Source organism: Physcomitrium patens, chromosome 23, assembly GCF_059467195.1.
Source record: "Physcomitrium patens ecotype Gransden chromosome 23, ASM5946719v1, whole genome shotgun sequence".
Classification (NCBI taxonomy): Eukaryota; Viridiplantae; Streptophyta; class Bryopsida; order Funariales; family Funariaceae; genus Physcomitrium; species Physcomitrium patens.
Window position 1 is genome coordinate 11,477,988 of NC_143432.1, and position 14,307 is coordinate 11,492,294.

Sequence of the window (14,307 nt, forward strand, 5' to 3'; positions counted from 1 at the left end):
CAAACTCTGCCAATGGCTGAAGGGTTGTCCAATCATCTTGTTGATAGTTGATAGTACACCTTAAATATTGCTCCAAGACTTGGTTTACGCGCTCTGTTTGTCCATCAGTTTGAGGATGGAAAGTCGAAGATAGCTTTATGTCCACTTTTAAAATCTTGAAAAGGGTTCTCCAGAATCTTGACACAAATTGAGTTTCCCTATCCGATATGATATCTTTAGGTAATCCATGATAGCGATAGATATTATCAATGAAAAGCTTAGCTGTTTCTTCACCTGTGATAGATTTTGTACATGGCACAAAATGTGCCATCTTGGTGAAACGATCTACTATCACAAATATAGAATCATAAGATCTTGAGCTTGGAAGATCTGTGATGAAATCCATAGAAACAGAAGACCATGGTTGTTCTGGTATAGGTAATGGCTGAAGAAGTCCATAAGGTCGATGACGAGGAATTTTTGATCTTGAACAAATATCACATGATTGTACAAAGTCTTTGACAAACTTCCACATTTGTGGCCACCAAAAATCTCTTATTATGAGTTCCAAAGTCTTATTATATCCAAAGTGCCCTGCTGCTGGAAAGTCATGATGTGCTTGAAGAACACGTAAACGTGCTTCTCCTTCTGGAACATATAGGCGTCCTTCAAAATATAATAGATTATTCTTGAACTCGAACTTAGAAGGATCATGAGACTTGGAAAAATTATTCTCGATATCATAAACAAGAGGGTCTGAGGACATACTGGACTGGATTTGCTTGAGAAAAGTTGAATCAACAGTCAATGTTGATTTCATTGCTCGGAGATGAAATTGCTCCGGTTTCAAGAGGACCGTTCTTTGTTGCTCAAAAGCTGCATCTCCTTCTTTTGGTGCAAAATAAGAACGTCTAGATAGGGCATCGGACAAACCTTATTGTTTTCCTAGCCGATAAGTGATAGTGAACTCAAATCTTGACAAAGACATACTCCAACGAGCTTGACGACGATTCAATATGCGTGTTGACATGAAATACTCGAGGTTCTTGTGATCTGTATACACAGTGACTGGATTAGAAGCACCTTCTAGATAATGACGCCATTCTTGAAAGGAATCCACGATCGCAAGAAGTTCTTTATCGTGGATCTCATAATTGATCTCGGCTGCTGAGAATTTTTTTGAATGAAAAGCTATTGGATGAAGTTTGTCATCTGATCCCATTTGTGATAAAACTGCACCGAAGGCAAAATCTGATGCATCTGTTTCCATAAAAAATGCCTTGGAAAAGTCAACACGATATAAGACTGGTGCAAAGACAAACGATGTCTTCAAGGCTTCAAATGCTGCTTTTGCTTCTTGATTCCATTGGAATTTATCTCTACTAGTCAAGCGTGTAAGTGGAGCTGCAACTCGTGAGAAATCTTTGATGAAGATCCGATAGTAATTGGTAAATCTCAAGAAACATTGGACATCTCTTACTGTCCTTGGAATCTTCCAATCCATGATTGTTTGGACTTTCTTAGAATCCATCATGAGACCATCATTTGAAATGATATATCCTAAAAAGTCAACTTGAGTAGTGTGAAATATACACTTTTTTATCTTGGCGTACAATCCTGCATCTCTAAGTTTTTGTAATACTTGACGAACATGTATTTCATGTTCTTCCATGTTCTTAGAATAGATCAAGATATCGTCTAGATAGCAGACGACAAAATTGTCTAAGAATTCACGAAATACATCATTCATGAGATGTTGAAAAGCAGCTGGTGCATTCGTGAGTCCAAAGGGCATGACATTATATTCGAAATGTCCATACCTGGTTCGAAACGCAGTCTTCCATTCATCTCCTTCTTTGATCTGTACTAGATTATATGCTCCTCTTAGATCTATTTTTGTATAGATCTTAGCTTGATTCAACTGGTCAAGGAGTCCTGATATCAAAGGTAATGGATACTTGTTCTTGATTGTGATCTTGTTGAGTCCTCGATAATCAACACACATTCGTAAAGATCCATCTTTTTTCTTTACGAATAGAATTGGAGCTCTTGCTGGAGATTTTGAATGGCGTATGAAATTCTTCGCTAAATTCTCGTCAATATATGTCTTGATTTCAGCCATCTCATCTTGCCATAAACTGTAAATTGGTCCAAATGGTGGCTGAGTTCCTTCTTTGAGGTCGATTGAACAATCATATGGGCAATGCTCAGGAAGAATATCTGCATTCTTTTTCTCAAAAACGTCTTGATACTCCTGATATTGACTTGGAATGCCACTTGAAGTCTTTACGTTTTCAAAAATAGGTGCAGCATAAATAGCAAAAGTTGATCCTTCTTTTGCTGCGTGTATAAATGCTTTTGCACCTATCAGTACGGGTTTTACTATATTAGACTTATAATTTTTTACTTGCTTAGTAGAACTATTAATAACGCTCTGGGAAAAGTCAAGTTTACGCGAATTCCAATGTATTCGAGGGTTATATTTTTCTAGCCAGGATAAACCTAAAATAACTGGATTGGATGGGGATTTAATTATGTTAAAAACTATGTAGCTATCATGACCGTCTATTGTTACTTTTATAGGATGAGTTTCATGAGTGACATCTCCAGAAGACAAGGGACGACCATCTATGACTTCTACATGTACTGGTTTAGGTTTCTGTACAAAAGGTATTTTACGACTTTTAACAAATTGTTCATCTAAAAAACATGTTGAGGCTCCCGAATCTAATAAAGCAGAGGCTTTGTAATTCTTAGGTCCTAAATATAAGTCTATTATAAAACAAGGAGAGGGTTCTGAGGAGAGGATAGGACCTTTATTAGGAATTGTACATGTTCCAGCTGCATGGTCCCTATTGTAGCTGGACGAATCCGTTTTCCGACATGTTGTCTTCTTTGACCGTCGTACCCCTCATTTTATAGTTGCGTCATTTCTTTGGACAATGTTGAGCAGTGTGCTTAGGTTCTCCGCAATATAAATATAATCCTTCTTGACGACGACGAATCTTTTCTTGCTCAGTTAGGGGTTTAAAACGTACCGCATCAATTTGCATGTCTTCTACTTCCGAATGTACGTTTGGCAAAGATGTTGATGTTGCCATTGAGTAATAACGTTGAGGTTCCCGTGAATGATTCTCGGATCAAAATTCGAAAAGTCGATTATCACATTTTACTGCAAAATCGATTGCTTGACTCAAAGTTTGAGGATCAGGTAAGTTGAGCATCAATTTCTTTACTTCGTATTGTAATCCATAAAGAAATTGACTGATGAGTGCAGCATTATCCCACTTGATGTCAATGGCAAGTCATCAAAATTATGAAGCATACACTATTACTGAGCGATTTCCTTGTCGCAGAATTTGGATCTTATTTGTTGCAACACGAGTTGCATCGTGTTCAACATACATAGATCGAAACTCCACCAAAAAAGCTTCCAAATTGTCCAATATTAGATTTTGTTGTTCAAAAAAAGACGAAAACTACAATAATGCAGAATCAGAAAGTAGAGTGTCAATAAACTTGACTTGTGATCCTGGAGTTGGATAGCTTTGCGGTTGAAGTTCAATTGCCAATTGTACTTGATTGATGAATCCTCGAAACTTTGATCTCGTACCATCAAATTTCTCGGGTAAGGTAATTCTTGGTTCTCTAGTACTTACAGGGTGTTGTACAATTGGAGAAGGAACGTGATTTGTTGCAGATGTTGAAGCAGCTCCGATCATCTCTATATCCCCACTTTTTGCTATTCTTGTTCTTTCGTGTGTTGGTGAATTGAGTTGATGCATCGCAAGCATTAACTCCCTCATTTGCTCTTGCATTTGTGCCATTACACTCTTCATTTCAACAAGCTCTGCCATAATGACTCTAAGAAGAAAAATTTGTTTGATACTGCTCAAGACAAAAGAAAAGAAAGACTTGATAACAAAGAAGATACTAAGAACAATATCAGTTTAGAAGTGGGTAATCCGCAAACTTCTAATACGCTTATGTCTTGTCAAGAGAAAGGGGTAATCCACTCTTACTCAAGAAAAACAAAGCTCTGATATTGTAAGTGTACTCTTGTCAATCTGTCAAGGACAAGAACTCGATGAAAAACAATTCAAACAAGTGAACCTTCACTCAAAGAGAGGTAAATAAACAAATATATATATTGAAAGAGAAACTGGAATGGCTATTGCCAAAAGACAAGAAAACTAGAGACCCTTGAAACTAGACTAGAAGCAAGAAAGGAGTTGACAAGAGTGAAGAGAGCTTCACTCTTGCCTCTATATATACTATCTAACTAGAAGCCACGTGGCGATATTCTATAAGACCTCTAATATGTGTTGACTTTCTAGGCCACATGTCTTTGCTTGCAAGGCAAGTTTTCTATGAGTGGACTACGTAGTTAGCTTGTCCTTCAAGCTACCAACATGTGTGGCACATGGCTAACTTGTTGACCAAGTTTCTAACCTAAAAGTCAACTATGGACTCCTATAAGGTCAAAGTAGCATCTATGAAGCTTCTAAGAAGCTTTTCTAAAAGATATTGCATAATTAACCTACTTTTATCTACTTTTACATACTTTTATCGACTCTTGTAGGTAATTATATGTATATCCGTGACACCTCATGGCTCATGTCAAGAAGGTAAAAGTACTTGCAAATAAACTACTACATATTGATATACTAATTGATGATATAAAAAATTGTGTTGACATTGCTCATAAACCTTCCTAAGTCTTACAATTACTTCATTGTGCCATTTGAGTCTATCAACATGAAGGAACTTACCATGAATTATGTCACATCAAGACTTATATATGAAATAATGAAGAGGAAAGAAAAGGAGCTTCAAAGTGATGATTCAACACTATTCTCAAGACAAGGCAAAGGTAGCTTTCTACACCAATATGATAATTCAAAAAAAAACATAAAGAATTACTATATTTATACAAAACTATGTCATTTTGCTAAAAATTGCTATAAGGCCAAGAGAAGAAATAGAAAAAATGCAAACAATGCTAGTGATAATTTTGGTGGAAATGATTATGCTTTTATAGCAAGTAAAGGAGCCTCCATAGTTGCCATGTCTAAGTGGATTATAGATTCGGATGCTATTAAAGCACATGATACCATACAAATATTCATTTGATACTTATGAATCAATTTCAGCAATAAAAATATGATTGAGAGATAATGGCATGGTGCAAGCTATTAAAATTGGCTCTATTATAGTGGAGATTGTGGTGAAGGACCAAATCAAGAGGATCACATTGAAGGAAGTCTTATATATACCAAAGAAGAAGAAGAACCTTCTTTCAGTGAGCAAACTTGTATCACATGGTTATAAAGTTCAATTTGACATAGATGGATGTTTTGTAAAGACATTGAGTAGACAACATGTTACGAAAGGCCTTAGAGATAGCAACCTCTACTTCATCAATTGTAAGAAAGTGAATGGAATTGAAGTGGCAGCATATGTTGATTTTCCACAAAATCAAGATAAGTTAGGCATTTGGCATCAATGACTTGCTCATTTAAATGCCAAAAGCATGAAAGAGCTCCAATCTATGGTAAATGGTTTGGATCTTGGTCAATTCAGCCATAATGCTATGATATTTGCTTGTGAAGTTTGTATCTAAGACAAATAACAAAGGGCTTCATTTCCAAGTGGAATCGCAATATGTTCAAGCAAATTATTGAAAATAGTTCATTCTGATATTTGTCGACTAATGAAGATACTATCAATTGGAGGAGCAAGGTACTTTGTCATATTTATTCATGATTTTTTAAGAAAGATGTGGCTATACATCATTAAAGCAAAGAATGAGTGTTTTTCAAGGTTTAAAGAATTCAAGGCACTTGTGGAGAAGCAATATGAGTGTAAGATGAAAGTGTTACACATGAATAATAGAGGTGAATATATATCAAAGCATTTTGATGAATTTTTAAAAAATCAATGCATTACAAGAGAAATCTCTATTCCTTACACTCTATAACAAAATGGAGTTGTTGAAAGAGAAAATCACACCATTGTAGAGATAGCAAGGAGTATGTTTCATGCACAAAACCTTGGACATGAATATTTCACACAAGTTGTGGTCAATATAGTGTATACAAAGAATAGATGTCGAATAAGTGCATTCACATCAATGACTCTATAAGAAGCTTGTAGTCGCAAGAAACCTTGTATTTCACACATGAAGATCTTTGAATGCATTACTTATGCAAAGAAACTAGATTGTATGAGGTCCAAACTTGATGCAAAAGGAACAAAATGTATATTTTTTGGATATTGTGAAGGTATCAAAGCATATATGCTCATGTGTTTAGAAACCAAGAAAATCATTAAAAAGTCGTGATGTAGAATTTTTGGCACATAAGAGTGCTTATGAGCACTTGGAAATGTATCCAAGTAAGAATAATGGTATGTTTGTGGATACATCTTTAAATCTAGCAATGAAAGAAGAAAAAGATGATGATAGTGAAGATGGTGGAATCTCAAATCAAGATGAAGAATCAAAGAAGGTAGATCATGAGGCACCTCCAATTGCTAAAACCAACAATAAAGACAATCAAGATGTTGAAGATGATCATGGAGATAAGGAGTACCAACCTTAAAGTGTGAAGAGTCAAATTTTAAGAGAAAAGAAGTTTGCAAGTGCTATTGGAGTGCATGAAGGTGAATCTTCATCAAGTGAAATGAGATATCCTTTAAGAAATCTAAAACAACTTAGTGCATAGTGGAAGAATCACATCTTTCCTCAAATAAGTGAAGAACATGCCAATGTTGTACTCCTTATTGATCCATTGAATTTTTGTGATGCAATGAAGTCCATGGATGCTATGAAGTGGAAGAATATCATGGAAGAAGAATAAAAATCATTCCTAAAAAATAAAACATGGGAATTGACTCAACTTCCATCAAATCGATCATTAATTGGTTGTAAGTAGGTGTTTAGAACCAAAAGAGATGCAATGGATAATATTGTGAGATACAATACTAGATTGATTGTTAAAGGATATTCACAAGTTGCTGGAATTGATTTCAATGAGAAATTTGCTCTTGTGGCCAAATTTACCACCATTAGAACCATTGTGGCAATTAAGGCAACAATGAATTTGGAGATGCATCAATTAGATGTGAAGATGGCCTTCTTGAATAGAAAGTTGGAAGAAGATATCTACATGGATCAACCTCAAGGATTTATTGAAAATGGCAAACAATGCCTTATTTGTAAGTTGAAGAAATCCTTGTTTGGGCTCAAGCAGTCTCCAAGGACATGGTACCAATGTATTGATACATTCTTTTTGAATGAAGGATTTATAAGGAATAAAGCTGATTATTCTTTGTATGTGATGCAATCAAATGAGTTCATATTGATTGTCATCCTCTATGTTAATGATTTGATCATCTCAACCAATGCTATAAAAATGATGGATTGGTTGAGGACAAAGTTAGAAAAAGAATATGAGATGAGTGATTTGGAAAAGCTTCACTATTATTTAGGAGTGGAATTTGTGAGAGATCATACTAAGAAGACCATTATAATGAGCCAAAGTAAGTACATTAAAGAAGAGTTGAAATGATTCAATATGAAGGAGTGTAAGCCTATTAGAACACCTTTGGAGGCCAATTTGAAGTTGATGAAGCTCACGGAAGAAGAGTTTGCTGAAATTGAAAGACAAGTGCAAGGTGTTCCATACAAGGTAATAGTGGGCTCACTAATGTATGCAATAGTTGGCACAAAGGTGGATCTTGCATATGCGGTAAGTGTTGTGAGCCAATACATGTAAAAGGTTAGACCAATCCATTGAGCAACCATCAAAAGGATCATGAGGTACTTAGAAGGTACTTTGAACTTTAAATTATGTCTTAGAAGTAATAATATTACTATGCATGGTTATTATGATGCAGATTGGACTAGAGATGCAAATGATAGAAGGTCAAAAATGGGATATATATTTTTTCTTGGAGTGAGGGCAATTTTATGGAATTACAAAAGATAACCAACAATTACAAGGTCAACAATGGAAGGGGAGTACATGGCAGCAAGCCATAGTACAATGGAGGCAATATGGCTAAGACAACTTTTGGAGGACATTGGAGTAGTACAAATAGAAGCAACTCCAATGAAGTGTAGCAATCAAGGATGTCTTACTTTTGTAAAGAATCCAAAGCATCATTCAAGCACATTGATATTCAACATCACTTTACATAAGAGAAGATTGAAATGGGAATAATTGATATGAAGCATTGAGCAATAAAAGACATGTTTGCTGATTTGTTTATAAAGGCATTAGTAAATGATAGACATCACATGTTGAGAAAGGCTTTAGGATTGAAAGCCCCTTTAGCAATAGCAAAGTGGGAGTGTTGAAGTAAATAAGTAAAAATAGAATAAATTACGTAGTAAAAGGTATTATCTTAAGTAAGTTATTAATAATTAAAAGGTTGACTCTTAGTGTATAGAAAGAGCATCCTATAGATATAAGATGAGATCAAGGACCAAGAATCAAAGTTAAGAGGATAAAATATGAATTAGGGGATATCCAAAGACTAGTTAAAAGTAATTAGTGTTTGGCATAGGATATCCTTATGGTTAGTAAGATGGCAAAAGATCCAAGGACCATAGAATACCATCAAGGTATATTAGATGCCAATGGATCTTAGGACCAAGGATTATGTGTGTAAAAGTTAAAGAGTGGAAGTTGTCTTATAGGGCAGCAACCACAACCTATAAATAATGGGTGTTGGAAGTGAGAGATATCTTACTCCATACTCTCTTTGTGTCCAATCTTGCTGATGATATGTATTGTGATTTTAAAGTTCTATTTCTTCAACAATCTTAAGGTGTTAATTGAATACATTATTATTTTTGCTCTTTCTTGTCTTCACATAGTATAGGAGCTTTGTCTCTCCAAACATATGCTTCATACATCATAACTCTAAAATAAGATTGATAATATTATTATAAATTCAACTGATGTTCTAGAGCTAGTTGATTTAGAAATTATACATATCGAGCTACTTGATTTTGGTATTTTAAAGGTTGAAGTGAAAAACACTCCACAAGTATATACAAGTATACACAAGAGGAAGAACTTTAGAAATAAAGGTTTATATTTATAATTAGAGAGATTAATCCTACTACATAATTGATAGTTGATGAAAAATAAATTGATTTATTGCATCAAATTGTTAATAAGGTATGTAATACCTTTAAATTATTACTTTAAGTTGTTTAAAATATTACCATAAAACTAAATATTTTGATATTTTTTATTTTCTTTTATGTAAGATCAATATTCATCTAATTTGGAATCTTTAACCAAAAAAATTGAGATGAAGTTAAAGTAAGTTAAAAATAAAGTTTATATTTATTATAGCTGATTTATTTATTTTTTAAATGGATGAAAGTAAAAATGGTAAATGGTATTGCAATATTATTTTCATTCTAAAATTCCAATTATATATGAATATTTAAATTAAGATTGTATGCTTAATATGTCTTGTTGATTCATACTGTAAATTTATGGCAGCATTAAACTGATAGAATTGGATGAGTTTAAAACAAACATGAGCCAAAGCAACGTGGTAATGATATTTTTTTTTGCTTGGTTGTTATAAACATCAACTATTAGATGACATAATCGATTGTAATTGTTCGGATATGCATAGTTTTAAATACAATACAAAAAATAATAAGTATTTAAGGAAGTTCACTATTGGATATGCATGTTTACAAAAGAATTTTTATAATTGATATTAGAAGTATTTTAAATTTGTTGATTTAAGCCAAAATATTTATATGGATATTATATTAATTAAGTATATAGAAGTATTTTAAATTTGTTGATTTAAGCCAAAATATTTATATGGATATTATATTAATTTATTATATAGATAGATATGGACATATATATATATATATATATATATATGTATATTTGAAACTCAAAGTGCTTATTAAACCTAGAATTTTAATATGAATACTTGTAATAATTTATTCATATATATATATATATATATATATATATGACATTGATTCTTTTTCAAAGAAAAAATAAGAATAATAATAAAATAATAAAATAAACAATGATTTTTCATTCTTAAAAAAAATAGATTTTAAAAAAACAAAAAACAAAATAAAAATAAAAAAACAAAAAAACAAATTGTCTTAGTTTCGTCTAGACAGGCAGTTGCCTTGAGTCTTAAATTTTCTATATGTCTACCTCGATGCTGTCATACCTTAGATACAGAGCTGGCCAAAGCCAAGTTGGAATCACGTGTACTCTTGAGGCATTGATCAGATTGCTGTTGCAGTATTTTTTCACTCAACCAGCACTGAAGTTGATAGACAACACAAATTGAGCTAGCTTACTGTTCGTGAATAGCTTACATCACGTTAGCTTCTGCCGAGAACATGCATAAGATAGTTGACCGAGTTAGACAGAAGGTAATCAAAGATTCATATTGGAGAGGTACTGTAAATTGCTCATGCTACGGTAAGAATTTCAAGTAACGATGAGTGGCAGTCATTACATAGAATGTAGAACCAACAGAAACTCGTACTTCGATATGGTGGAATGATCGTACTTGACTACAAGAGAACCTTGCCAAACATAGTTGCCAGAAAGCTTAAATAATAATGATCAAGGCATGATGCAATCACCCTTGGAAGTAAAATTGTGAATTATACCTACTCAGGAATCGGTAAGGTATGAAAATCTCTCATCTCTAGCTTCCACTCTACTTGTCCATTCTCTTCGGTAATTGGAAGTGCTTTTACAACGTCTGCTCCAACAGCCCGTTGTCCATCAACTTCCACTATGAGCATCAAAACGAGCTCTTCATTTCTAGGATTGTAAGGCTCCTCACCACCAGCGTCAGGAGCTATGGGTTCAGCCATCTCACCCTCAACAGGTATGCTACTGACGTCGTCGCCAGTCAAACCCAAAATCCGAGTCCGATCCATTCCTCGTAGGACTGGAATGATTGTTTGTCGGGTTACTAGAGGCACGTCTTCGATCACCTGTCAAGAAGGACGACGACACAAGGGTGAACTGAAAATCATATGTTAACATGTAATGTTGGATATGTTACATATTCAATCAAGGGGTTCATTATGGATGTTTACAAATTTTGACAAGATGACGAACGCATGATAATATACAGTCCTCTCGGCAGCAATCCTGCTTTCCTGGATGGAGACATAACCACCCGCGCAATTGATTACTGCAGAGCGGCAACAAGGTAGTCTACCAAAGCACTCAGAAACCGTGAAATGTTCCACACCATATAGCAATGGTATGTATCCTTTAGACCTTCTCTAAGCTGGATAACTGAACGTCTGAGCTTCCATACCATCAGCTTTCTACAAGGATGAGGCATCATTGACTTTCTTTACTGCTATTTCTACGTCTGTTGGTGCAATACTAAGAGTGAATTTAGAGAAATGGCGATGAGAATTGCTTTATGGTGCTAAGCCACACAAACAAGCACCCCATGAACACAGCAGAATCATTCCAGTCGCATGTGGAATAGCCCAGGGCTTGAACATTTTTCTAGGAATCAGAATAAATGGTTGTAAGTACGGTACATCACTCCTGGCATTCTAAATACATTAGAACGCTCATACTAACCTGATTTGTCACATCGACCACAGATGTTTCATTTGAATCATCCGCTGATCCAATAGTCTCCGGAGCCAGGGAAGGATCACGAACAAATGTCCGTGGAACGTACTCAGCAATCCACGTCAAGGTTTCGTATGCTGGGGGCGCGTCTAAGTTTTTGCTGGTCGGCCGTGAATGACTGCTGAAACCGCTAGCAGATCCTCTGGGCAGTGTACGCACTGTTTCTCGCACTAACACACATCCTGAGCCGAATCTTCCTTGATATCAATTACAAGCAGATATTCAATTGCACAGAAAGAGTGCTCTAAAAACATTATGCAAAAGATGCTCTAAACAATGCGGATAACAACATCGAAGGCACATGAAAATCACAATCTACAATTTGAGTTTGTTTATGAAGGTTATGATGGCATCCGTGCAAGACTTCATGCATCTCCAGGAAGCCAAAAAATCAGAGAAGTACTTAAACAGAGGAATCCCAATAAAAGCAGCTCTCTCTCTCTCTCTCTCTCTCTGTGTGTGTGTGTGTGTGTGTCTTAGTACTCATCTCCATTGTGCACACTTTTTCAAAAAATTACGATTCCCTAAATTGGGTTTTTAACCCTTGTTTGACATACCCTTGCCAAGATTCAACGAAGACTACACTGTTCTGCTTCAGAAAATCTAACAAGTTATATTCTCGGGTTCAAAGAACAAAACCCTAAACCCTACACTGTCGATGGCGTTCTCCAACATGTTTCTTTTTAATCATTTAAGGATTCCCTTGCAACTTCCGTATTTCAATGCCGCTCGAGTAGCCTTCACATCGCCGATTCATGACTACCAGGCTCCAGTTACCGCTAACTACTCACATCAAGGCTATAGCCAACAGAAAAAAAAATTGCACCAGGTGCAGATGGGCGACACAAACGGCATCACAAATGGCAACCAGTCCGGGTGCTTACCTCTCCAATCCTCCATTTGCCACCGATCGTATCGTGCTCGCCCTCTCCCTATCCTCGCAATTTTTATCAAATGCATCATCCCATACCAACATTAACGCGTCGAAATTCCACTGTGAGGTTCTCGCTCGCCCTCCGCCCGACGACTTGCGCTTCTCCTTCGCCTTCCCCTTCTTTTGCTTGCTGGCAGCCCATGCCAATCCCGGCTGCCATGACCCTCCACTCCCTGTACTTCTTACGCCACTCACCAGCTCCGCGAATTGCCCCAATTCGACCCGAGAGCCTCGAATTGAAGACCCATAATTGCAAACACCGCCAATTTTCGACAACGGAGTGACCAATCCGGCAGCCATTTGCATTCTTCCAAGTTTCTCCCCACAAACAATCCTCCTACTCACCACAATCTCTCACTCACTCGTCATCCGTGTGAGTGAAATCTGTAGTTCCCCAGCGAGGTTCATAGAAATTGGTACGGCTGGGAAATGTCGGATTTCTCAGAGGCGGATTGCGAGAAACATGAAGAACAAAATAATGGATCAATGCAGTGGCATCGGATTGTCGATGCGAGTGAGATGATGATCTCCTTTGTAAGAGAGAGCAAGGAAGCGCAGCACTCGAACTTCGGATTTGAATGGATAAGGCCCGCCCGCCTTGGTTGTTGCGCCCCCACTTTGCAAGGGGCTTGAAGAAGCTTTGCATCATGCTATATTTTTATAAAATAAAAAATAAACACACACACACAATTGTCAAGTGATGTGGGAAGTTGTGCTCACCCTACAGGTTTCATTTAATGAAATTTCGGTGTAAACTGATTCTTTTTCATGTTTTGTTAAATGTTGAAAGTAATCTATGTATATATTGGTTTTATAGAACTAAAAATAAAATAAAAACATAAACATAAACAAAGAAATGTTTGTAATGTGGAGAAATAATTATATTAGGTTGAATTATGCATATGAATAGGGATCTTGTATACCAATAACTTAATATAATCATTGTCAATAGTATTTATTTATAAAAAAATCTCAATGAAAAATATGTTATTGAGTTAGTTATTGGACCTTAATTTGATTGTATATATATAATAATTGTTATCATAGTAGAATAACAATGCCCTCAATCCTTCACATCTTCTTTTTGTTTTATTTCTATTAAGACTTTATTGTAGTTCTACAAAACTTATTTTATTTTGAGATAAGCTATAAAAATAAATAAGACAAAATAATGGCAATCTTTGTGCACAGTGCCTCCAACGTGGTTGCAAAATCAGTCCTTATTGATATAGTCAATAGATTAGCCATATGATGGAGAGAAGTGATGTGCACTAGGAATAGAGAGAAAGGCTTATTAGGTATATGAGAGAGAGCTCTAAACCCATAGCGTTACTTTGTTGCTTGTTTTTGAACTAATTGATATAAGTTGTTGTTTATTGTGTTCTAGAATAACACCTCAGATTTCCTTTTACAAGAATAATAAGGCCCCCTCTCTCTCCCCTTCTTAGGCATGACAAAATTATTGTTCTCCTAATTTCATTAAACATGGGTATTTTCTTCTTTTTCTCTCTCTAATTTCTCTTAGATCTCTATTATTATTATTGCCCTTAATTGTAGCACACATGCTATAATTGGCCGTAGCAAACTCTATTCCTAGTCAAATTTGCTTTTTCTATGATAATCAACAAATCCCAAGCTTAAACAATCCACGTCTTAGGACTCTTTTTGTCAAATCTTGTATTATCATCAACATACATATTTACTCCAATAATT

General features: G+C 35.4%; 1 protein-coding gene across 1 annotated transcript; it reads right to left on the reverse strand.

Annotated features, from left to right (window-relative positions):
* Positions 1-10,437: 10,437 nt before the first annotated feature.
* LOC112275527 (uncharacterized) lies at positions 10,438-13,208 on the reverse strand. Its single transcript, XM_024505952.3, has 3 exons — positions 12,545-13,208; positions 11,607-11,853; positions 10,438-10,996 (listed from the first exon to the last, which is right to left on the reverse strand). The coding sequence occupies exons 1-3, from the start codon at positions 12,898-12,900 to the stop codon at positions 10,664-10,666; spliced, it is 936 nt and encodes a 311-aa protein (XP_024361720.1). The 5' UTR covers positions 12,901-13,208; the 3' UTR covers positions 10,438-10,663.
* Positions 13,209-14,307: the final 1,099 nt, after the last annotated feature.